The sequence below is a fragment of the Zonotrichia albicollis genome, chromosome 12 (genome assembly GCF_047830755.1).
Source record: "Zonotrichia albicollis isolate bZonAlb1 chromosome 12, bZonAlb1.hap1, whole genome shotgun sequence".
NCBI classification, from domain to species: Eukaryota; Metazoa; Chordata; class Aves; order Passeriformes; family Passerellidae; genus Zonotrichia; species Zonotrichia albicollis.
The window spans coordinates 15,800,416-15,827,207 of NC_133830.1; the positions used below are offsets into that span (position 1 = coordinate 15,800,416).

The following is a 26,792-nucleotide window of genomic DNA, read 5'->3' on the forward strand; positions in this document are numbered from 1 at the left end:
GACCTTGACTTCCTTTGGCTGCCCAGAGGAAAGAGGGCACAAAACCAGCTTGACAGGCTGGAGAGGAGGAGCAGGTGCAGCTCAGGTCCAGCTCTGTTGCCCACCCTGTCCCTGCTGCAGCCTGTCTGTGGCAGGATACAGCACCTCCAGGAGAGAGTTCTATCCTGCTATGGAAGCGGTCCCAGGAAAGAGAGAAAGGAAGACAGAGCAGGAAAAGGGGCTCAGTATTTAGCTCTTCCCCCTCTCATTTGAAAGGCTTTGGCTCCCTCAGTAGCTGCCAGCAAGGAAACAAGGCCATTGGAGGCAGCCAGGGATGCCAGGTACTGAGGAGGGGGAAGGGATGTTCTGACCAGCTCGCTGCTCACCTCAGGAGACACAGGATCAAACACAATTTAGGTAACAAGCCAGGGCAGATTTGAGCCTCAGCCCAGCTATCCAGAAAAGGAGTTTTAACACAACATCCAGGGGAGCTGCTCAGTGAGGCACAAAGCCCAGCAGCACACACAGCTCTGCTCTCATCGGTGCTGCCACAGTGCCAGCACAGCAGGACACCGGGCGGCTGGGACAGGGCTGCACCAGCTTGGGAACTCTCTTGAGTGCACTCTACCCTGGAGCAGGTTTTGCAGCATCTAGGCTGGAAAGACAAAATATTAATTCATTTTTGACTAAAGTTAGTAACTTTTGCTTGCGCCAAAAACTAGGAGAAAGAGAAATGTAGTGTAGTGTAGCAAGAAATGTCAAACCAAAATATTTTTTGTTCTGCAAAGTGAAGAGTTCACTGTAGCCACAAAAAAGTCACTAACAGAAAAAAGTGGGAAATCAGAGAGTTGTATTTTTAGTATAATATTCCTTATTCTAGAAGTAATTATTTTAAGAATGTCAATCTATTCAGACAGCATTATAGGGTCCCACATATCATCGTGCCAGTCAGAGCTAAATTAGCAGTGATTTGTGCTCTCAATTATCTCTGGTGAGCTGCGAGGGAGGCGAGGATAGGGAGGCAAAGCAACATGCCCTTATCCAAGAGCTGGGGTTTGTTTTGAGGCATGCCTGGAGGAACCAGCCAGCCAACAGGATGCTGCACCACAGGCACCCCGAGGGCTGAACACTGACTTCACCAGGCAGACAATCATCTCAGCAAGGCAAAGCTCCTCCATTCAGTGTTCAGTCACATGGGTGGCCCACCACAGCCAGTCTGTCTGTCTAATGGGGACATCTGCTCTTCAATGTTTTCAAGGTCTGGACATCAGGAGAGAAGCAAGGTGATACCTCACAGCTGAAAGAAGAGCCCTTGGCATCACTCCTCTTTACATCTCAGTGCTTCTCACCCTCCTGTAAATGCTCCAGAAAAATGGTCCCCTCGTGCAAAGGAGCATCTGCATGGTACAAGCTTGGAAAATCTCCCCAGGGGATTGCCTATCCACCTGGCAGGACAGGAGGGAAGCAGGGGCATTGAACATTTAGTACCCCAACTCAAGGAAATGAGTGAAGAGTTAAAAATCTTTCTGGGATGGGCAGTGCTCCAGGAAGATAGAATATTCAGCACCATTATGTTTCTGGACACCATATTTCTGACAATAAATTTCATGCCTCATATGCCATAACAGTTATGATTTCAGGCAATAACCAAAGAACAGATCTTCATCATTTCACAGCAACCCAAGAAAAAAAGATTTGTAAGTAAATCTGGCAAATCTCAGAGGAGGGTATTTTTTATTATTATTTGGTCTGTCACTTTGGTAGTCAGGCCTGGAAAGGGAAGATGCATTTCTGGCATGGACCCACCTCCAGCACCTACAGCTTCATAGTCCCATGAGAGCTGGCAGTGGAACCCACCACCTCCCAACAGACCCCACCATGTTCAGAAGGACCAGTTCTGTCTTTGGTGACACTGCAGCACTGTTCCCCCCCACTGGAGCACTTTTCTAATATCACTATGCACAATGAACCAGAAATCCCCTCTGCAGACATGGCCCAGGCCAACATGGCAAGCCCAAAGAGCATCAACAACTCTTTGCAAAAAACAGGCTCTACTTGCCTCATTTTTCTTTATTCTTCCTACCCTGCATGGGTCTACTCTTGCTTAATGATGAGCCTTCCTGTGAAATCCCAGTGGGTGGAATTAGCTTCTAGCTATACCATGTTTCAGCTCCCACAACTCCTCAGGGGCTCTTCCTTCCCCCTCTGCCTGCTCACCTTCTAAATTTTGAGTGTGGTTGCAGGAGAATGTGGACTTTTTTAAATTTAACTTTTTAAATCCATGTCTCCAAATAGGTTTTAGTGCCACTTTATGACATTGGGCAGCTCCCATACTGTAACCCCAATGAACCTGTGTGCAGCTGGTGGGTAGGGACTCCCTGCAGGTACAGCTCTGAGTTCTTCAAGGTGAAGCACTCTGTGCCATTTTCCATCAGTGAGGCTGTGCTGGTGTGCACTAGCAAGTGACGTGGTTCTTAAGTATCATCCACTTGATATTGCATCTATGAATCCAGCCTGAACTCCAGATCCCAAGTTCTCCCCTAGAGATCAGCAGACAGCCTGCACCAGGCCTTTCTGGTGTTCAAACAGCTGCACAGTGGAATTTTCAGTAACTCATTTCTTGGCTTCAGCTGGTTTATGCATTTACTAGATACAATAATTAGCTTCCTCCCTTCACAAGAAGATTCCCAAACAGATTTCAAAAAAACCTTTCAATCCCTCTGTAGTCAGTGTTTCCAGTATTAATCCATTGAAGTACTGCATTATGTTCTACCAGAAGAATTAAACAGGAAAAGTGGGAAGCTCTCTTACCTGTAATTGACTGACTGGCCAATAGGAGTCAAGTGCTGGCAAATTGGAGGTGTAATTTCTCTTTAATTATGGCATTAAAAAAATTACATGATATACCTATTTAACATGCAAAGGAGTAAAATCAAAGCTAATAAGAATAAATTGTAAGAGAGGACATGTACAAAAATGTAGTAACAATCCTTTTGTTTTTTATGACTGTGCTCTGCTGAAGAGAATGCTGGCTGCTGCACCATTGTATTGCCTGGAAAACATCCCCAGCTCTAAGACCCTGCCAACATGCAAAACTGCATTGCACAAATGCATGGCTACATTCAGAAATATCTGTTGTAACCCAAGTGGGTGTATATGCTTTTCATGCTGCACATGAGGTTTGTGTCAATCCAGCTGAAGTTCAGTTGAAATGAATGCACACAAAGCCCAGACACACCATTCTAGAGCTCAAATATGAACACAAATGAATGGATGAACCATGAAGAGTTCTGCAAGCCTTCAGGTAAACTCATTTCACAATGCATTTAAAAGAAAATAGTGTGACCTCTGTGTTTAGACAATGGATTACAACCAACAGTATAAAATATCAGCAGTTCTGTTTAAGCCAATACAGCTACTAGTGCAAGACAGACAGTAGGAGTCCCATACAGAACTGGCATCTGAGAAGAACATGTCACTGTCACCAGAAAACACAAATACACCCATGCTTTTCTTCTGGGGTAACATATTTATCACTCTAGAGACGAGTCTATTTTCTTTAGATTAACACCCTAACTGTTATTCCAAATTGCTCAATTTCAAATCAGCTAGTCGGCACAAGAGTGTGGGCAAGGGGAAGCAGAGTTTTATGGGGAAAGGGAGACAGGGAAGGTTTCAAAGTTTGGTTGATCCCAAACCTAATAAACACCAATAAAGCTGTTCTGTAACTGCCCTAACCCAACCCAGAGCTCTGCTGCCAGGAGAGGAGCAGGTCTGGCCTCTGCAGCCTCTGCATCCTGGTGCTAACTCAGGGAGCAGGAGGCAGATGCCTGCATCACTAACTGAATTTTGTTTTCTGGCACTTGGAAACAGTAGCCAAACAACAACTACAGTTTTACCTGCAATTATATTTAAAAACAAGGAGCTTCCAATGGCTATCAAAATTATCCTTTCAACATTTCCTGCTTTGCCAACACAAGTTTAAATTTAAAACCCAACCTTCAGTCCCTGGAGGAAAAGTTCATTGAATTTATTATTTTTTAGTGTGTCATATAGGAAAAACTCGAGAGGTACATGCTTAGATAGCAGTGACATGCAGCCCCAGAGACAGACAGATACAAACCACACTCACTCCCACACATTTGATAAATGCATCTGATTGCCAAGGAACCAGAAGCACAGCCAGCCATGACCCTGCACGTGGATTGAGCTGAGAGGGTGACAGAGTGCAAGTGTTCACACAGGTGATTTCTGCAGATGAGAACATCCATTGCCACAAGAAAGGCAGCACAGGTAAAAGAAAGACAGCTTACCTTTCTGAGCTGCTGGACTCCACCAAATATCCTCATCACTCCATCAATCTCCTGCTCCAGCCTCCTGGCCCAGTACTGCATACTGCAAGAGATGGAGGGAAAGAGAGAAAGAGAAAGGGAGAGAAAGAGAGAGAAAGAGTCAGAGCCCTGACACCGAGCAGATAAGCAAGGGACTGAAGGGAGAGGGAGGAAATCAGTGCCTCAGCTAGGTTCACTGCTCTCTGCAGCACCAAGGGCAGGGCAGAGTACCAGGAACACACTGCTTTGAGAATTACAGCTGGGGCAGGTTATAAACTTCAAGACTTCAAAATTTATGCACAAGGCACCACAGAGAGAAGAGGGGAAAAAATGGTACAACAAAAATTGCACGGCTTGAGGCTTTATTTTCTCCATATATAAACATTTGCAGTAGATAATTATTTAAGCCCAGAGTGATTAACAAGGTCCAAGTGCTGTGGAGTACAGAAAACAGCTTATTTTTCAGCAGGGCCCTGTGGCAGAGAGCAAACCCTGAGCCATGGCAGGGCCAAAGGTGCCTTGTCCTGCTGCAGCAATGGATTATCGCTGCAGCACCAGGGGAGAGACCTGGGCACAGCCAGCAGCCAAGCACAGAGCCCAGTGCCCAAGGGCTCAGCTGCTCTGCACCTTCAGCAGAGCCCAACCTGTGCCAGGCACGGCTCTGCCAGGCCCAGGGTGGGCACAGGGAAGGGCTGGAGCTGCCACTGGCACATCCTGCATCCTGAACAGAGAGGGAGCTGCCAGGCCTTCCAACAGGCACAACCCCCCTCCATGCACTCAGCCACACGGATTTCACCCTACAGCAATAACACCAAGTTAAAAACAACAACAAATAAACCCTCTGCTAAATCCACAGAACTTGATAATTCTCCTTCTTTTAATGAGATTTCCTGGCTTCAGCTGCTGCCCAGGCAAATGTCAAATCTCCTGTCTGACCTGGAAAAGCAACACTCAATTGCCTCTGCACCACTTGGCACTGCCTTCAGTGCTTTTTCCACAGCAACATTTCTCTCTCAATGGATGCCACAAAAAGGAGGGAAGGAGCAGAAGGAGTAGAAAGTAAGGCCAGCAGCAGGGCAAAGCTGGTGGGAGGGAGCAGACCAGCTCGGGGAGGCTGCACTTTCATTAGGTTCACCTAATGATTCCAGTCTTCATGCAGAGACATCCCCCAGGCAGCCCACACACACTCCCCCACAAACCCCAAACCATGGAGGGGCTCTCTCAGAGACCAAGGAGCAAAGAAACCCAAGTATTTTTCAGCTGGGCACTGAGGACTCTGAATTACACAGCACAGCCCAAAAGCTGGGCAGAATTATCCAAACAGAAAGATGCCCTGAGCTGAGGAGCAGAGCAGAGCTGAAGCTTCACTTTTGAGGCGTGAGGGACCAGCAGGACAGAGGGAAGGGCTGGTAGACAGATGTGTTAGAGACAAAAGCCATGCCAGTCAATAACATACAAGACTGTGGATGAAAACAAGATTTAATTGTGCATGCCAAGCCTTCTCAGTTTTCCAATGTAACTTATGCCATTTCCCATCTTACACTATTTCCCAACACAGTCTCTTGTCCCCTGGAAGCATGGCTGGGGAGGGGAAATCTAGGAAGAGATGAATGAAGATATCAACAAACCCCTATTCTGCCAGAGGGGAGAGAGCAAAGCCTTCAGTGAGGCTGCCAGTGTGAAGGTACCAAATCACAGATAGAGCTGAGGGGAGGGTTGGGTTCGGGGTTTTTGTTTCTTTTCCTTTTCCAGTAATTTTATCAAAGGTATATTCAGGTTACCCTGAGTGTCAAAGCTACCCACACATCTTCTGAAGCATTTTCACCAAAAAATATCCATTTTTACACAAGGCATTCACTTTAAAAAAAGCCTTGAAAAACCAAAATTGAATTTATTTTTCCCCTCCTCCAGTTTGTCCAGTGAACTGAAAAAAATCAATTATATGCTCATACTCAGCCACAGGTCTGAGAAACCCCACCGAGCACTTATGGAGCTGACACTTTTCCTTAACTTCCAGCTCTGTACAAGATCCTCGATTTCAGTGACACCTGCCTGTGTCAGCTCTCACCAGGAACACCTACACCACCACAGCAAGGAAAAATTACCTCCCATCTTGAGCTGTATCCATCAACATTAGCAACTGCTCCTATCCGCTTAAATGTCACGTATGGCCAAGCCTTCAGAAAGGATTAGTTAGAGAGAAGACAGAGGCATCAATATTACTCTCTTGGCATATGCTAAAGAGACACTGAGCGCTCAGTTGAGCTGGGATTTACAATTAATTTAAATTTAGTCAGCAGATTTGTTTAAAAAAATTGTTTTAACTTATTCCACCCCCTGCCTCCGCCCCAAGAAGTACTACTATTTTAGAGAAAAGTCACTGGGTTTTTCATTCATGAGTAAAGCTGCAGATCCCTTTAATTGTGCAGTCTTAGGATACCTGACTCAATCTTACAGACCAGCAGTTTCCCAAAGAGTCCAGCTAAGCCTGGTGATATCAATATTAAAAAGAAATAAATGCACACATTACACTATCAAATAAAAAGGATAGCATTTTGGCATAGCTCACACCAGGTTTCTAGATTAAAAAAAAAAAAAGTAATTGCAGAAGCAGCTTCTTTTTTTTTTGGTGTAGTATGGCAATCCAAGAACTTTTGCCCGTGGTAGTAAAAATTCTATTTTTTACCCCAGCACATGCCTCACCCACATTAAAGCACTGGCAGAACTCTTGTCTGATCCATTACTATGTTCTTCTACCCTGGTAATGTCCAAGACAGAAGCATGCAGAGTGGGCCACATGCCAAAATTTGGAGGTTTCATCTCAATTGTCGTATACTGGGTTGAAAGTTACCATTAAAAAAACCCCATTAAACTAATGTCCTTAAAATTTATGTAAGATGACTGTAGCAAGGCTGCAGAGGGTAAAGAAGCTGCTAGCCATGATGAACATGGAGATTGCTGCATGCAGCATCCCCTGTGGAAGCTGTAAGCAATAGGACACGGCAGTCGCTGCGCTCCTGGGCCATCACTGCACGCCTCAGGTGCAGCACAGGGCTTGAGGAGCGATAACTCCTTCAGACACGCTGCCAGGAGTGCCCTGCTGCTCCTGTGAAATGGCATTTACAAGTAAAGCATAAAGAACACAGCTGATGCACTGGCTGGGAAGGCCCTGGCACGGCTGTGGAGGTGCTCATGGAAAGGCACCAGGCTCCTTTACGAGCCATGTGCACAAACCTCCTAAAACCAAGCACCACTTTGGTGTCCACTGTAGTGAGGAAACACAGGCCAGGAGAGAACCTTGGAGCTCAAGAATTTGTGATGGCACTTAATAGCTCTGTGCCTGTAGGAACTGCATGGAAGGAGCCTGGCACATCCCCTGGCCTCTCTCTGGCAGTGACATGCCCAGCACATCTCACTCATCCCCCTTGTCTCAGCTGGCTCTCCCATTGCTGAGGAGTCTCCATAGGACTCTCCCAACCCAACAACTCTACAACTGTCACATACACATTCAGGATATACATAAAAAATCTTTAGTATTGAAAGAACGGTTGTTTCCTTCACCTCAGTTCCTTACAGCCTCAAGTAAAACATTTGCAAGGGAGGTAACTGATTTTTGAAAACATAACACCATTTATCACTGCCGCTCCAAAGAAAACTACAAAAATGTTAATTGATTATATAATTTGCATATTTGATTTTTCTTACAGATGATATAAAGTAGGCTTTTAAAAAGAAGCAGATATTCAAAACTATTTACTGTGTCAAGCAGAACACCAGGAGGCAAATCGCTGCTGTTGCAGTTGGGGCCAAGAAGCAAAGCATCCCACGTGTCCCAATCCTGCTCAGTGGGCACCTGTGCCTTGCCACTGGTTACAGCAGCTCTTTTTTAGAATTAGGGCATCTTCCATGCTTCAGGTCCCCCAAGCAGTTGCAGAGACTTCCATGCAATTCCATGTCGGTATCTGAGGCTACACTACTGCTCCAGCTGTGTAGCTTCAGAAGAAAATGATAATTGTCTGGAAAGGCAGGATACAGGCTGTGCTTGGCCCGCATCCTCCCACACTTGTGCACACATCAGATGGCAGCCTGAGAGTCCTGCTCTTCTGTACAGAAACTGGAGACACTCACAGAGAAGCCACCAGTGCACGCCATGCGCTGCCAGCCTGTGGCCAGCACCAGGGACGTGCCACAGCAGCTCAGCCCAAGGTCACTCTGTCCCTTGGTGGCTCTGGGTGCATGGGACAGACCCCTCACAGGCTGCAGTGACACCTCCTCATGGCTAACCTAGGGGTGGGCAAGGCAGTCTCATAAACCACTAATGAGTATAAGCCTCATTGCAAGGCATGTCTCACAGAAGCACTGGGAAAAGAGAAGCAAGAGGAAAGAAAATTAGTTTTCTGCTTGAGGACTTTTTTTCCTTAAAAGAAGCCTTAGGAGAGTGCTTGTTTGGCTGTGAACAGAAGAGAATGTTAGAAAAAAAAATAAAATGGGAGAATTGGTCCTTTTCTTTTGCTGCCTTCCTGGCCCCAAAAATAAGAGAGAGTCACAGAAACATAAAAGCACAAGAGGAGAAACTACTTGCTAAGTGGATCTACTGCCCCAAAGCTTATTGGGTTCTACAGAGTGTGTTCTGAACAAGTGTCTACACTTCACGCAGTGTGTTCAGCCAAGAATGCTTCACCCTGATTCATACGCTTTGGTTCAGTGCCCAAATATTGCTATTTAATAAGGTTATTAATTACTGTGTTGTCTAATTTTTGCTGTGCAGGAACTTCTTATAATTGGCTTATTCCTTCAAGATGCTTAATCCTTTAACTATAATAGCCTGTGTCAGTGCACACACATGCATGTGTGTGTGTGCAGGATACGCCCCCTCTGAGCTCTCTTACATACCTAGGCTGTAAAAAACCCACGTGAGCAAATATTTACCCATCAAGGAAAAACAAGTTGCCTTTTTATTTTCCCCTGAAGATACAACTTAGAGAGAACACCTGTTTCCTTCCAAATAACTTACTGACCGTGCTTCCAGACATTATCAAGCTTCCCACATTGTCATTTTATGACTGTGTTTTAATTTAAAGTATGTGCCCAGGTGTTTACATAAAGGAAGGGTGGGAAAAAACTGCCTTCTGGACTAGTCTTTTCTTAATATTTATCAAGACATTATTCACCTCTACCATCTGGTCTTCTCTGCAATAAGAAAGCATCTTTGACATTATTATAGGGAGGAAGGACAGGACAAATGAATACTAGAACTATATCCTAAAGAAAAATCTTTTAAGAGACAGGAAAGGGATAGTCTGTCTACACTCAGCTCTTTTATGACATTATTTTGTTCTCCTCAATTCAAATACTAACTTTCTGGGTCTGTTTCTGTCCTATCCTCTGCTTATTTTTTCAATTTTTTGCAGCAGGGTATGTCTTGCAAACAACTGCACGTAAAGAAAACCCCAAGTGACAAACTCCCTACCAGATCCATCTTGATCCCAGTTTGACACCCCATTGTGTATTAAAATATAATAAAAAGGGTAACTCTGTAGTTTTCTCAACCTGCAGCATAGATAAAGCTGAGTGAGGAGAAATAAATCTAAGAGGAAAATTACACCAAAAAAATGGTGTTTCATTAACAGCTGTTGAGCATAAATACTTCTGTAGGTATCCGTGAGACAACCAACAGTAACCACCAACTTGTCACCAGTGACATTTAGGACAATAGGAAAATTGTTCCTTAAATATGATTTCTCTATCAAAAACCAGAAGCATTACCCATTCAAGGTCTAACTCCACCTGAGAACAGACCAGGCAGTAGCTGTTCAGTCAGTCACTGATATGCAGGATGGCAGGGGTTTCAGGAACACTTCTTCCACCACTTTCTTGCACTAAGACATCTAAATACTTGAGCCTTCTGCATGAAGTGTTCTCTAATCTGTTCTTTAAATTGTCTGCTGAAGGTGAACCCAAGATCCCCACAGTACCTCTTCCCAGCTCCATTTTTCAGCACATGGTAAAAAAGTTCCCTTTTTATTCACCCTAAATCTCAATTTCCTCTTTCCACATATCCCACCTACAGCTGACACTGAAAAAATCTTACAACAAGCTCCCAAGAACTGGAAGATCATGATTCTGTTGCATCCTTTAGAGTAGTAAAATAAATAGAAAGGGAAACTCAGCTTTTCACAGCTTTCTCTATTTTGCACTGTTTTCTAAAACATTCATTCTTTTCATTGCCCTTCTCTGGATTCTCTACAGTGTGCCTATATCTCCAAAGGCTCATGCCAAAAAGTGAGGTCAGGTACTCCAGCAGAAGCCAAACCCAGTGCTGTATGAGGAAGAAGACATCACCTCCCTAGTCTTGTCCAAGAACCTACTGAACACTCAAGAATAAATGTGCCCTTCTGCTATGACAGCGCTTGGCTGACTCAAAGTGATCCCCAATAACTCTTGAGATCTTTTTTTGCCACGCTGCTACCCAGACGGGTGTTCTTTATTCTGTATTTGTACATTTCATTTCTCCCTCATAAGTGCAGTACTTTGCATTTGTTTTCAGTGAATTTCATTTTGCTGATATCCAGCTCGCCGTTCAATTTTTCTAGATCATTTTGAATTCTGGTAATGCCTTTCAAAGTACATCCAACCCCTCCTAGCTCAGTGTCGCCTGCAAATTTCATAAGCATATTTCCTATTCCATTGCTTAAGTTATTAATGAAACTATTGAATAAAAGCAGGTCCAGGGCAGATCCCTGCAGGACCCCACTTGAAATGCCCTCCCAGTATGACAAAGAGCCACGATAACTATTCTTTGAGAGCTGCGTGTCCAATCAAAATATCTTGAATTTCAAACTTTACAAAAAGCTGATTTGGAGTATTTGATATGCAAAGGAGCTGGAGGCCAAAGGATAATGCAGTGAATAATTTAAAGCCTAGGAGTAGATTTGAGGAAAATCTGTCTGTTGGTGGATGATTTGCCCACAGACAGAGGAAGAAGAAGCCACTGAATGTGTGTGCTGGTACATTTGCTTGGCAGTGTTGGGAAAGGCCCCACACAGGCACCAATTTCTTCTGAGCAAACACATGCACAACCTCTCACCAATACAGCAATGAAAAGTAAAAATGGCAAAGCAAGCACAGCAGATATTTTTTGCAGACCACAGGGCAGAGGATAGCTCTTTGCCAAAACACCCTTCCAGCCTTGAAGCCAGTACCCAGCTCCAGGACCGTAACAAACAAAATAAGCCAAAGGCAATGGCTATCGGCACTGGAGCAACACCAGCAGTATCCTACCCACAACAAATAACTGTTTTTTTCAGAGCCCAACTAACACAATGCCTTAGCCTCCCTGCTTTTTTGCAAACTCTGCTCTCAGTTTACATCTGGGAACTCTGTTTCCATGGCACACTTGCTGATGTGCATCAGGAGCAAGAGCAGCCCATGGCTTCTTTGCACCATCTTCGCACTCTCATCACACAGGATTAGAACTGGGCTTCTTATCTCAAAGCCTGTCACAAATCTAGACTTGAAACACAATGAATTAATAAATAAGTGAATAGGTGTCAGTTTTATGGAGCACACTACCAGCATAAATTTCACCCAATGCAGCCACTTGTAATTTTCAGCACCCCTTGAGACCCCAATGGCTGATAACTCTTGCACGTCACTTTGCAACCCATTATACAGATGAAGTTTTATGATAAAACCTCCCTCCTCTCTGCCTCCTGTTTTACAGATGCAATCTGAGTGGAGGCTGAAGAGATCCCATCCCCCACAGCAAAGATAAGGTTACAGAGGGTAGGTCTTAGTAAGGATTTTGCAAGCTGCATGAATTATTAAAGTCCTTTATGATATAATGACAGACATATCAGGTTATTTGTTTATTCTGTGTATAATTCATGACTCTCTTGGGAACTTGACAGAAGTAAGATCGCTTGTTGCATCTTCTTGTTCATTCCAGTAAATCCTCATCACCAGATGGAAGGCTGAGCCACCCCTGAAGACAAAACAGCCACAACCTACAGGACCTGTACCTGGGGCTGGAGATGGGAGAGCTTTTTCCTCAGCCTGGAGACACAGTGAAGCTGTCATTGAGTATGTCAGGCTGGAAGGCTGGAAGATGACAGTCTGGGATGTGCTTCTCTATCATGCCATCAGAACACTGCCCTCTAAAGCAAACAACTTTATGATTACATGCTTTGAGTTGCCCTGTGCTCCTCCATCACTGCTGAGCAACAGTAGGACCATTCAAGCTGATGCAGGCTTTTATAAGACTTCAGGATAGTTCACAACCACCCTCTCCTGGCTACTCAAATAGTGTGATACTGGACAAAGCAAACAATTCCCCTTGTTTGGGTCATTTTTGTAGAGTCTGGTCAAGATATTGGGCAAAGCATGATAAAGAGGTGCCACATCTTGATGGCTGGAACTGAGTTTTGAATACGTACATTGTAGTCATTTCTCAATGCTGCTCAAAGGGTGAGGGAGATGTGATGCTGCAGCAGGAAAACAGGAGATGAAGGATTGACTGGAGCCCCTGGCAAGGAAGAGCTTCCCAACACTCAAGACTCTCCACCTGGTGATGTTTCTATTGCCAGGAAGAGTCAAGTCAACTCATGGAGAGTTGTAGCAAAACAAAGGTGGCCAAACTGCCAACAGCACAATGTAAACTCTTACCAGCCACTTTACACCAGAGGACTGCTTACAGCATCCACCCTGCCCATGGCAGATTTCAGCTGATCAGAAACAAACTTGGCACAAATGATCAATCTGATCACTTGTAGACAAGCAAGGAGTTTGGTAGAGGACTACTGACTAGTCAGAACTCTGCTGAATTTGTGTCAACAGCTTCCCTGCTTACCAAGAAGAGATGCCATTAAACTCTGCCACAAAGACCTCCTGCTACCAGAAGCTATTTAGGAGCATCCATTGTCATTGCTTCAGCCTCAAACCATGTCAGTCCAGGTCTCCTGGGGTTTTTGGAGTAGCCTCTCACAGCACCATATGTAACATTCTGCAGGGGTTTCTGGGCATCACTGTCACTCCATGCCTATCTAGTTAAACCCCCCACCTTAAACAAGCCCTCTCCACACCATCCCCCTACCTGAGAGTTCCTGGCTCCTAAGAGAGCATTGTAATCATTGTTATTATAAAGCACTTAGCGATGCTCGTTTATTGCATCTCTCACCAGCCAAACACCCAGAACCCTGTTATTTCAAATGCAGTTCCCTTCATTTGCAGAAGCTCTTCATTGTATTAGTCCCTTTCAGGAATAAAAGAAAAAAGGGGTGGGGGTGGAGAGCATTAAAAAAAATAAATAGCAGTTTACTGCATTTTATACCATTACCTCACTACTTTGTGATACACATCTAAAAGCTGTTTGTAAGACCTTTCCTGCTGTAAGGTGCCATCCAGACAAGCTCTGAAGCACACAGAGTGGAAACATGAAGCCCAGTTCAGTTTTGTCCCAGTACTCTGCATTACCCAGAGCATAACAGCAACAGGGATGAAGCTGGCAGCTTTCACAGGTCAGCTCCTCTCTCCTTCTCCCGGTCCAACTGGGACAAAGACTGCTCCCTCCACAGGGAAAAAACATCTACATATCGCTCCGTAAAGTAATACAAGTCTGTTCCTCTGAAAGAATAAAATCTGTATAAATGGAGCTGCCTGAACCACACTGGGAATACTCAGAAGGTGCTACAGCATTTTGCTGTACATGGAAAGGATGCTGAGCTATAAGGCTGTTTCCCCTCTCCAGCCACAGCCAGCTTTTCACACTGAAAATAATTCACCTCCTGTCCTGGAGGACCCCATAAAAGGAAGATCAACAGTAAACTGTCAAATCCTCCTAATATGTCCAATAATAATATCTTCCATCTTTTTCAGGAGGGGAGAATGGAGCTACCAAGGTGAAGCAGTAGTTTCAAACCCAGACAGACTTTTGGGAGCAGAGTCAAAACTGCAGCTAAACCTCCTGATGCTAACTTTGATGTCTGCCCTTGGAAGACAGCACTGGAGCACCAAAGCAAAAAACTCACACACCTATGGGTACCCCAGAGCAGGTTTGCTCCCAGCCCTCACACACAATATGCTCACATGTAACTGGAATTGAGGATTATGCCATAATTCTCTTTTCTGCTTGAGCATCAACATTAGACTCAAACACTCCTGACATCCCAACACCCATGAATAGAATGTCTTGGACACTTTCCTGTAAGAGAGAAAAATCCCAGTCTCTAATGTGGTCCTCTCAATGGGGCCCGTGACATCACCAGCCCCTTTCTGTTCACAATAATGACTTCTTCCACACGCCAAGAGATTTGAAATTACCTGTGAAATATATTTCCCTAGGCACAGGCTCAAGAAGCATGTAAATTACCCAGCTTAATGGCCTCCAGAATTTCTCTCCAAGACATATACAGAGAGCAGGAAATGTTCAGATGATATCTCAGGTACTGTCCAAGGGGTTAAATGTCCAAGGCATGGTCAGGAGGTACAGCCCTACAGCTTGCCCAGTAACTGCTCCCATTGGTGAGCACTTGCTACAAGGAGGCAATAAGCATAAGATCCAATTCTAAATGAGTGCCTCATCAGCACAAAAATATAATTTTAAAGAGAGCATTTCTTGGGAAAGGTGCCTATCCATAATTTACATGGTACAAAGAGCCAACATAGGGCTTATGCAGCAGAAGGCACCCATTTAATTTGGAGAAGTCCAGTGCTGAGCACTCAGCAGCAAAGCCTCTTGCCCTCTGACTGCACAGAGAACAGCACTGCCCAAGCTTTGATGTTCAGGCATTTGCCAGGGAACAGTGTCCTTCAGAGAAGCTTTTCATCCACAAGGACAGTTCCCATCCTCCCAACAGCAAAGAAAGGGACAGACACTTTCCCTGGAGTCCAAATCCTCCTGCCCCTGTTTTCTGTTCTTGCATCTCAATCTGAGGTTTTGTTAGCACATAGTAGAACAAACATTTATCCCACAACTAAGAGCATGGATTCATTTAAAGGAACACAGGAGGAGGAGGAGTTCTGTGATCTGGTTGCATTTTCTACTCCACCACTGACTTACTGGAGTGTCTGAAGCCTTCGTTTCAGCAGCAAAAGGAGCAATAGGGAAATGCAAGCACTGTTACTGAGCACGTGTACAAAACCACAGCAAGGAGGGGAAGATGGAGAGCAGGACAAGATGCTCACAGTGCAGTGGGGAGGGGATGGCAGGGGGAACAGCCCCAAGGGCATCATGAAAGAATTACCTGTCTCCCCAGGGAACAAGCCTGAGGCACACATGCTCTGCTCCTGATGCTTGCCAAGAGTGACAGGTTGGTCACCTTTTAACACACAGTGGACAGAAAGTAGGGCAGAAGGTCAACTGGGGATAAGAAAACACCTGGAAGATAGGCCTGGCAGTTGAAAAATGGGCCACATTGCTCAGTGTAAACCTCCTCAGAGCAAAGGTGTAAGACAAGGTCTTTGCTGAGACTCTTTTAAAGTGAGAACCTGCCCTCGTTCTCAGCCACAACCATCTTGCTAACCCACATACTGCCAGAAGCTGTGGTATCACAGCAAGATTAACACAGAAGCAATTTTAACAAACAGCAATTTCCAAGCTAATTTCCTCACTCATGAGCGTGCCACTGAGGGCTGAAGTCCGTCTGGACCTCTCAGAGCTATCTGTGCTCAGGATTAACTATACATCACTGCCAGTAATGCAAGCTCTCTGCTACTCAGAAACTATTAGAAGATAAATATTAAACCTCAATATCATAGCAGTAGAAAAAAAATGAGGAGGAATGTCATTGTAATAAATACTGTAACCTAGCCAAATGAGGAAGCAAGGTTAGTTTCATGTGGAAAATGAGACACGAAACCCAGAATATACTTGGCATAGTCCTTGCTTTGCTCATGGGATCTGGACTTCTGTGCAATGAACATCACAAACTTCAGAGCAGTTCAACAAACTGTGATTCAGGACTGCAGGCTGGCAGTTGCAGATGAAACAGGGCTCTGGCCAGCAATTGCACCCAGCCCTGAAGCACCAAGCCTTGCACATGAATCCTTCATCTAACATAGATTGTTACATGGAGAAACTGCAGGTCCACCATTACTTGTGGCCCCAAGACAGGCCTCAGGTCATGCAGCTGGAGCATCTCACCTGCAGCCCAGGCAGGTCCCATTTCACCACACTGCAATCATTCTGATATTCCTCCACAAGAAGGACAGGTATATTTACTACACCTTTCCTTTCTGCAGCTGTTTGGTTTTCTCTGAAAGCAACTTCATGTACAAGAGCCCCCATGTTATCCAGTGAGATCTGAGAACAACAGGAATGGCACAAACACAGCAATAAGTAGATTTAATTAAGAATGAAAGTCAAGTATTAAACCAGCTACCACAAAAACACTGTATTCTTTTTCCTGGCAACCTGCACTTCCACCAGCCAGCTGCGATGGCTCCAGAGAACAGGATGGGGTCTGGCAGCCACTCCCCAGTGGAAAGGTAACTGGCCATGCACTCAGCTGCCTGAGTCCCCAACTAAGTGACATTTATTAAGAGGCCCTTATGAAATAAAAAAGGCAAGGCTGCTTTCAGCACACATAATCACATTCATAAACTGCACAAACCAGCAGTGCTTTCAGCACAAGGATTCACTTGGAATGGCATCAAGAAGAGAAGGGCAGAAAAAGAAGATTCCCACACAGCAGTGATGCCACAGGCAGTGCTCCATGCACAGCACCAGCCTTGGGATGCATCCTCACCTCTGGCTTGGTAACACTGCCTGCTGCAGGAAACACAGCCCAGTGAGGCTGGCATGAAAAGGGGCAGGAGGGGAAAAGGTAAGGGCAAGCTCAGCAGTGACAGTGCTAAAGTGAGACCTCATGTCAAAATGTGGCTGTCAGAGCCCTTTCATACCCAGCTGCTCTGTCCTCATGTCTGGGCAGGGAGCACAGGGAAGCAGGGGGAAAGTGAGGGTGTAAATTCACCTGTGGAAGGAGCCACTTGGCATGAAAAAGAGCCCCAAGCACCTAGCAGACAGCTGAGGTGAGACAGAGCTGGTTAGATTTTTCTCTACAGTAAAGACTAGATCACAACAAATAAACATAGCAAGGAGCAAGTGACACAGAAGGGTTCCATTTAGCCTTAAGATGATGGGTAAAAAGGTGGTATTGATGTCAGAAATGCCAACACAACATTTTTGCTGCTGGGTCAAACAGGCGGGCAGGTGCTAAATGGGGTTACTTGGAAGCTGAGGCCAAAGCATCAGCAGACAGTAGATGTGTTAGCTGCATTTCTTTTCTCCACCTCACCATCAAAATACTACCACAAGCACCACCATGTTTAAAAGTTAAAAGACAAAGGCCTGAAAGTTATCGTGGGCATAATCCCACAAACATCATTACATCAGGGATGAATTTGTCCCAGTATTTTTAAAATTTTCTTGACAATTCTCAGCTTTTAAACCTATACAGCAGAGTACAGCACACAAGACTTGACAACAGCAATTTTTCTGCATTGTAGTAAGCCTAACATCAGGAATGGCTCAATCAGAAATCCCACAGCACATAGCCAAGGAGAGGCATAAGAGCATCTCTACACACAGAGAAGGTCCCTTTTGGTCTATGCTCTTTGAAGTGCTGTTATTCTGTAGGAGGCAAAATAATGTCATCAGTTTGGTCACTGATCAACAATTATTAAGACTTTCCAGCCAACAAAAACAGAATAAATAAAAAGTAAGAATTGCATGAAGAGAAAAATATTGATTTTTTTTTTCATAGTCATGTAATTTACCCTCCTTCTCAGAGCAGGCAGGGGAGGAGGGGAAAGCAGAGGAGTGCCCAGGAAGCTTTGACGCATGCCTAGCTCACTGTCCTGAAACCCTTTTCAGCTTGCTGGCCTTGAATAATTAAATGCTTTTACTTCCACCCTTTTCTTCCCCTGGTGTGCATGACACACTGCTGCAGAAAGTAAACTTTCACCTGGGCAAGGGGCATCCCTCTCCCTGCAGAGGTACTGAAAGCACAAGAGGCCACACAATACTTCCCACACACTGATCCCAAGAATGTGACACTACAGTGAACACTGAGCAGAGACCTCTAATTTACAGGACTACCTCAGACATGAGGAAATGGCACTTCAGCTCCTTCTGGGTCTACTGAGTTTGTTATGGAGCAATAAAAAGACATTCAACCACTCACAGCCCAGAATCTGACTCAATCTGCAACACCTGATAAAGTTGAACATTAGGTGCTTTGCTTGGCTTAAGTCTGTCTCTATTTTGGTGTTCATGTCACAGCTGCCAAAAATCTGCCTGTAAAACCCACTATATACTAGAAATGCAAACAAAGCACTGCATTCATGATCCTCCCTGTTTCATACTGTACAGAAAGTGTTTATTAGTCACAATAGAGAGATATTACATGAAAATTAATAGATGCAAGAATTCAAATACAAGATTATCTCTGGTTCAACAGAAATAACAGAGAGCTTTATATATTTCTTTATATATATTTTTGAAGGGTAAGTAGCTTATACAAGGTTAGCTCTAAAAATTATTTAGATATATGCCTCTTGTTTTGCTGATTGGAGAATGGATGTGAACTCAGACTTTAGATATGGGATTCTTCTGGACTGCAGAATATTAAATGCCCACTGGAGAAGAAACAGAGCCTGACAGCAAACTGGCAGCCTGTGACAAAAGTTGCAGAATCCAGCTCTGTTATGTGTTGAGAGGCATTGGTATTTATAAGGAGAATCATATCCTCATTTTTCACTTCAGTGCAGATGGATACAATACTTTCCCAATTCTTTCCCAATTCGACTGTTTAAGAGCTGAGTTTGTGCTTGCGAGGCCAAGAGGCTCAGAAGCCCAAAGGCACGGGGCAGGCTCTATGCACCAACAAATCAGGTGCACAGTGGCAGCCACACCATGAACCTGTGCTGCTGCACTAACTTTTAGCACTGAAATGGTGTTGCAGCAGGGACTGCAGCAAGGCCACGCACTGCTGCCAGCACTCCGACTGTTACTGCCCTCGCTCTCCGTGTTAGACAACACTGACTCAATGCTCCTGTGGACACACATGCTCCAGGTTATCCTGAGCAAACCTCTCTGCTCAACAGCCACGTGCCCCACACACTTCCAAGCCTCTCAGCTGCTGAATGACACACAGAAAAGCCTGGCCAGCTCTGGCTTAAGTCCTCTTTTACTGGAACTTGGATATAAAAACCTCACCAAAATAAGTATGTACTTTAATCAAACTACCCCTGCAAACAGCATTTCTACAGATGGGAAGCAGCCAGTACTTTGGTCATGAGATTTTCACCCTGCTCTGTCCTTGTGCCTGTGCTTTCTTTCCACACTCCACCCTTCCCTGAAGCATAGGCTGCTTTCTAACACTACATGGATTTTTGCTCCAATGCACAGCATGATCTAACTAATTCGCACTTCATTGCTCTGCGCACCTCATCATTTGCACATGAAAACAGCAGCCTCTCTCTATCCCTCCACTTGCTGCCTATTTCTTCCTCCTCCTCCTCCTGCATCCCCCACCTCCAGTACCTCCTCAGAACAACTCCACTACGGAAGCTGCAGTGAAGAGGCTCACATTACCAGGACTCCATTGCTTTTACAAAATTTACTAGTGTGCTGTGAAACCTCATAAATAATTCAAGATAGACAACCTTTGTCAGGTAAATGAACGTGTCTCTGTACTGCATCACTCCGGGTTTTCTATCACAGTGATACTCACTGTAGGCACAACCCATATTGATTCAGGAATTCCCCAAGTGTCACTGTGGGAAAGGGTAGAACAGTTTTCACACCAGCAGAAGCCAAGGGTACCCAAAGTCTGCCCAGGGCTTCGGGGGACTTAGAACAGAACCCCAGTGGTACAGACGTAGCTCCAGCCTAGTCTGTGCAAAGCACAGCTCCATCCCCACTCTTCAAGGACAATGAAAGAAGGAACAAGGTCGAGGGAGGCAAGAGACGTTCTTATTATAGAACTCCTTTTCATTGCGAGAACTTCAGGGATTCTGACATACACCAGAGCTAAAAATCATGTTGCATCCTGTACTTATTGCGTTTAACTCTACGCACAATCAGTGGTGTCGCTGCACAAAGAGATAGGCAAACTCAACTGCTGCTTTGACAACTGTGCCCAAGGCTTTACCATCATTATTGACCTAGATGGTTTATATGGCATTTAGCACCCAATCTGATTGCTGTCAGCAATTATCTCCTCCGGAGTGCTCAGTCCCAACCAGACGTGCGGGAGGAGAATTGATCCTGGTTCTTCTGAAAGGCAGTTTCACAGCCTTGGGAGCAGCTGCGCTGCACAACAGCTCCTGCCCTGTCCGCCACCAGGCTGAGCAGCAGCTTCGAGGAGGTGGCACAGTAGCCTAATCACAAGCAAGGATAACGACCTTGTGATGAGTTAATGAATAGATACAGAAACCACAGACTGTGCACCCTTTGTCGGGCCTGACCACGTTCAGATCCTTGTGTCTCTCGCCCTGCAGCCCTCTCACCCGTAACAAGCTCATCTGGTTAAATATCCCCATCACTCACACATCAGTCAATTCGAGAAACAAGTTGCTTTACAGAGGAAGAATGAATCCTTTGGTCTGCATAAACACCTTTTAGTTCACATTGTATTTATGACCAAAAGATAATGGCTGAGACAGAATGGGAAGGGTTGTAGGGAAACTGTCAAAGTAATGAAGGAAATCTACATGTGTTCTGCAAAAGATCGAATAATTCAACCTAAAGAAAACCATGCCAATATCTTGTTGACAGAAACTGACTCTCCAGTAACAACAATTTGTACAACCCCATTCCCCATGCAACCCAGCCATAATAAACTCGAGGATGAAGGCTAGATTACAGGAACTGCTCTAAAACAACAAACTACTACCAACACCCCAGAGAGGAAAAATAATTTTGCTAACAAAACACATTTTGCTTTCAAGAGGCTCCTAGAAAAGTAAATATTGAAGCATTCAGTTCCCCTTCTTTCTTACTGAATATTTCACTCAAGTATGTTGCTTGGTAATGACTTTTGCTTTTATTTCATCTCACTTGAGTATTTCAGTGGGTGAAAAAAGCATTGTCTGACTGGTACAGGAGTGCACGTGTTCCGTGCTGCAGCGAGCAGATGCCCCAGCATGCCAGCCCTCGAGAGCCGTTCCGATGGCTTTTGAAGCCAAACTCCAGGCAGCTCATTCAGGGATAAACGCTCAGGTTTCCATTCAGACCCTCCCTAACCACCTTCAGCTTTCCAGGGGCTGCTGCACACACACACACAAAGCTTCTTTACAACAGAGCTGCTGAACTCTGCCTGTCAAACACCAAGCAGGAGCCCATTTCTACCCTCAGGTCCTTGTGCAGGAGCCTTATTGATATCAGTGGGAACCCACACACAATTTCTCAAGAGAATTTCAATTAACAATTTCTCAATGTATACAGTTGAAAAACTCAAACTCCTGAAACCACAATCTTGAAGGGGATGAGTGCAGGCAGGTTATGGTGTTGAGGTGTAGCAGGCAAGAAAGCAGCAACGCTCTGCTGATTCTCTATGTGAGAACTGAGAAGGAAGCACTCAGAAATGGTAACAGGAATGGAGAAATTAGTTTTTAAATAGCAAGAAATATTGCAAATGGATTTTAAAAAACATTTGTTCCTCTTTGTGAGGCTCTTCTTTTACCTCTGGGAAGTTCAGGGTGCCTCTGCACACCTCAGAAGCGGTTTCTGCCACCAAGCAGAGCCTGCACAGGGCTGTTGCAGGAACACGGGGGATTTGTGCCTCCACTGAGTACAAATTGTCACAGAGGCTGCTCAGCCCTCACAGGGATGGAGGGCCAGGATCTGTCAGTCACTCCTGGTGGTAGATTGCCCTCCCAGGGAGCTGTCTCTCTGCTTAGTGGAGCACAGCAGAAGACAAGCAAGGCCATCTCCCAGCTTCTCAGCTCCTTTCCAGACAAGTTCCAATGCCAAGCATCAAAACCATAATTGGAAGAGATTTTCTGACTGCACAGCAGGTGGTCAGTAGAACAAGAGAAGGAGCTTCCTCTACATGGCATTCTGCAAACCCTAAAGCATCCAGTCCTAATAGAGTTATTTATTTCAAGCCCCGCTAGCCCAGATGTGCTATGACTACCAGCATCATTAACCTAATTTGGGGTGAAATGACAAGTACAAATCAAAATCTGCTACAAAGAAGCGACTAATTTGGAAGAGGCAGCCTCAGGCCCACCTTCCAGTGATGATGGGAAGATATTAAGCCTTACTCTCTGAGCAGGAGTCTTCACTGCACACTATTTGACAGGAACAGGGGTAACACCTCCAGCTTGCTGCCCAAAACAACTGTCTACATCTGACAAGTGCTAAACCTGTTGGAAAAGCAGGACTGGACCATGGACACCACAGTGGCACTTTCCCCTGCAGACATACCTTTCTGCTCTGCTGCCTGGTCAGAGATGTCCTGCAGAGCAGTGATGAAGCCAAGCAGACATGCAGCAATTCTGCACACACCTGCTTCCTCACAAGAAGCAAATGGCTCTCCACCCTCTAGCAGATGGCAATTTTCTTTCAAGTCCAAGTGACTAAAAGCCTTGCTGCAAAGTGAGGAGGGGGTTTGCTCTGCTCCCCAGTGGCAGCCACATTCCCCAGCACTCACGTGCACGATCTCCACTAACCTGAGACAATGGCAATCCAGGTACAGGACCTCCCTGACTGACCAGGCTTTCAATTATCTCATACCAAACTGCTCAGAAATTCAAGCAGAGATTGTTACCATGCTGCCACAGGAATCCCTCTGTGTACTATTTAAAAGAAAAATTAACTGCAACCAACAGCCTTCCTTTCCACAGCCATTAATCACATTGCCCACACAGATGCACGTTCTTGTACGTGACCATTCCTAAAAGGAACCTTGTCAGTCAGTGGCCATCACCTAACACACCCACCCCAATGGGCTTGGTCCGATCTGGGATTTTGCTTTTTAAATCTCAATGAGAAATTCCCCTTTGGACAACTGGCTGAGCCGAGCTTTCCTTAGCTCAGCATAAGATGATTAAAACCATGCTACCCGGGAGGAGAGAGATAATGTAGAACACCAGCGATTTATCAGGGACAGAACCAAGAATCAACACACTGACAATAATTAATACAATTGTAAACAAAAATAAAAACCAAAAATGTTCTTTATTTTCTTCCTTCCCACCCTTAGGCAAGATATCCTAATCGTTCACTCTGCTGCTTGCCAGAATGAAACAGTTCTGGGGCTGCTTAAAAAAGCAGCCTCATTTTTGAGAGTCCTGTAGTAAAAGAGGACTTCAGTGATTTACAGAGAAAATCTCTGAAGACAAACACGTTTCTAATCAATGCTCTGAATCATTCACAAAGGTGCATTGTCCAAAGTAGGAGAAAATTAGCTGGTAATGGGAAGAATTCAGCAGCACATCTCATCAACTCAACTCACTCCCGGTAAATCTGCCCAAAAAATTTAAGTTAGATCCAGCCTCTTTAAAATCAAGAAGGATGCAAACAGGTAACTACTCGGGGGGAAGAGTCAATTGCAGGGGATTGTTCAAGCCTTGGTGCCGGTTACCATCGCACTCTTTACTCCCATTAAGTATTTCCTTCCCAAGAAACAAATAATCACAGCAGCCCTAGGGCAGAGCTCAGCAGGCATTTCAGCCCACAGGTTACAGCATTAACCTACTGCCCAGCAATTGTGCATCATCATCAAATATCCATTCGTCATTCCTGTCTTCTCTGGGTTCACAGAGCAGGTCATGAGGGGAACCAAACAAGGAGGAAGGTATCAGGTCAGGTTGAGGTCTTGCGTCCCTTCTGTGTCTCTTTTCCAGATGCAGCCAGACAGCATTGATTCCCACCAGAGGCACACACACACAATTAGTGGCCTCTTCAGGATCATTCCTCTGTATTTGTAAGAAATTATGGATCTTTGTCAGCAGCTTCAGTTTTTGCTTATCTTGCCTCACTCAGTGCAGGATCAGACCCACTCTGATAAAAACCTCAGATAACAGAGCACAGAGCTAGCAAAATCTATTCTAGCAAACCCCTCCAAATTAATTAGAATAAAACTGCTTTGGTTAAAAAGCTGGCATGGTTTATTAGAACAACATGGATCATAGGGTGAGGGAATGCAAGCACATTATTTACAACTTACAAGCCTTTTTATGTCTCTCTCAGTAGAAGAACCTTCTTATAAAACTTTCTGCTGCTAGAAAGAAAACACAGCTTTGACTCACAAACTGGTACCCAAAAGAAATTTATTCTATAAATTGATACTGTGTTCTGAACTTAATAAGCGAATGCAACAACTTGCAATCCATGAAAAGCTGCTGAAATATCAAAAACATCCCACAAACTTGAGCTGTGCTTCATCACGTACAGAATCCCCTTTGCTTCTTTAGGCATTCTCATGGAAGCAGAGATCATTCACGGCAGAGCAAGGCTGGATCAGGCCATAAGGCTGTGGTACTTGGAGAACTGGCATGTTCCCTTTCCTCTCCTCCCCCTGTAGGTAGACATTTCTCAGGGTCTTATCCTGAAGAATTTCTCTATTTACGTGACAGCAAGAAAAGGGAGCCCATCAGCTCCCAAAGGTCAAAGATATTTAAAAATATGAATACGTGCCCCAAAAGAATCCAGAAGGAATCTGTCAGAATGGGAAGGATTTCGGAATAAGCAACCGTGCCTTTGGTGAAGGCAGATATTAACACAGTAAGCTACAGCTCTCCCAAATAAACAACACTGTTTCTTCCGCCGATAAGCCTTCTTTTCAGAAGGCCTGACTACATGCTTGCAAAAATGTACTTTGAGATCAAAGACACTAATCTAAAAGGCTTTCAAAACTACTTCCTATGACATATATATATGAAATGTATTTATATTCTTAAGCAAGTCACTAATGACAAGACAATTGTGACATAAAGCAGTGCACATCCACTGGGGCAGCACGAAGTTAAGGGCAACACTGCTATTATTAACTCTATGTCATTGAAATCTTTCCCCCACCTTCAGAAATGCAGACTGTAAGGACACGGTGTCAACCTTTACTTTGAATCGTCTGGATTTTTTTCAGTTTTGTGTCAACAAACCTCAGCAATTCATAACGGAGATGACAGCCTCTTAAAATACATCTCAGCAAGGTTTCCCGTGGATGTGTGGAGAGGGACAGGTTTAGGGTTACCACGGTAGGCAAGAGAGCCATCGCTGTTAGAAAATATCCCCAAACATTAACTTCTAAAGCAATTTCTTCTTAAAAAAAAATCTATTTATATCCTTCCTGCAGCGACTCTCCAGTCCCCCACCCCCTCACCCAAACGAGCTGCTTTCCGACTCTCTTTCAGTACATTACAGTCAATTTTAGTCGCTCCAGAGGGAGGGAGAGGAAGACCCGCCAGCTCGGATAGCCTGTGGAACTATCCAGCTATTATTAGTTTATGCTCAAACTCCGGTGTGCACGGCCGGTTGTGGGTACCATATTGTGTGCTTGAAACGAGGATGGGGGGGGGGGTTGGAAAATAAGTCCTTTTTGGTCTTTCCCCCCTCTCGCCACATTAAGGCTCCGACAGCCGCCCTGCGGACCGGCACCCGCCGGGGAAGTTTGCGCTTTCCAGCAACTTTGGGTCGGTTCCTCAACCCGCCGCTCCGGCGGGGAGCGGGCAGAGACCCCCGCGCCCGCCCGCATCCAGCGCGGCACCGGCAGCGCCCGCCGCGGCCCCGCCGCCGCCGCTCCCCCGCAGGCCCCGGGGCGGCCCCGCGATGCGCCACCGCGCCGGGCCGAGCCGCGGGGCGGGGGTACCGGCCGGGGCGGCGGCACTTACGTGTGCTGCTGGGGGAAGCTGTAGCCGTGGGCGGCGGGGGCGGCGAGGAGCAGCAGCAGGGCCAGGTGGCCGCAGAGGGCCGGGGCGACGGGCGCCGCGCTGCCGGTCGGAGCCGCCATCGCCATGTTTCCATTAACGGCGCGGCGGGGAAGGGGCAGAGGCGGCCCCGCGGGGCGGCTCCCCCCGCCGCCACTCGTGCGACGAGCGCGGCAGTCCTCGGCAGGGGGGCAGCGCCGCGCCGGCTGCGGGCACCGACCGGCGGCCGCTCGCCCGCTGCCTCTCCGCGGCGGCCGGCACTGAGCACCCGCCGAGCGCTACTTTCCCTCAAATAGGCGGCCCGGCCCGGCCCAGCCTCCTCCCCGCCCGCTCCCTCCCTCTCTCCGGCCCCCCGCGCCGCCCCGGCCCCCGCCGCCCCGCCGCCGCGGCGCATGCGCCCGGCCCCGCGCCCCCCCGCCGGTCCCGCCGCCCCCGGCTCCGCACCGGGCTGGGAAGCCCCGGCCGCGCCATCCCGCGCCCCGCCCGGGCCCCGGGCACCCCCCCCCGGCCCGTCTGCCCCCGCCCCGGGCGCTGCCCCGCCGGAGGGTCCCCCCCGCCCCGAGCACAGGGGGACCTCGCGGCTCCTTCCCATCCTCCGCGCGCCTCTGC

At 46.1% G+C, this 26,792-nt stretch overlaps 1 protein-coding gene across 2 annotated transcripts in view; it reads right to left on the minus strand.

Annotated features, from left to right (window-relative positions):
* CACNA2D2 (calcium voltage-gated channel auxiliary subunit alpha2delta 2) overlaps positions 1-26,510 on the minus strand; it is a 210,789-nt gene extending 184,279 nt beyond the window's left edge. The window contains exons 1-2 of one of the 2 annotated variants that reach the window (XM_074550041.1): positions 26,148-26,510; positions 4,293-4,374 (exon numbers count right to left, since the gene is read on the minus strand). In XM_074550041.1, the coding sequence (XP_074406142.1) occupies positions 4,293-4,374; positions 26,148-26,272 (207 nt within the window). In that variant the 5' untranslated portion in view covers positions 26,273-26,510. The remainder of the gene's footprint in view (positions 1-4,292; positions 4,375-26,147) is intronic. The other variant, XM_074550042.1, reaches the window with a different exon arrangement.
* Positions 26,511-26,792: the final 282 nt, after the last annotated feature.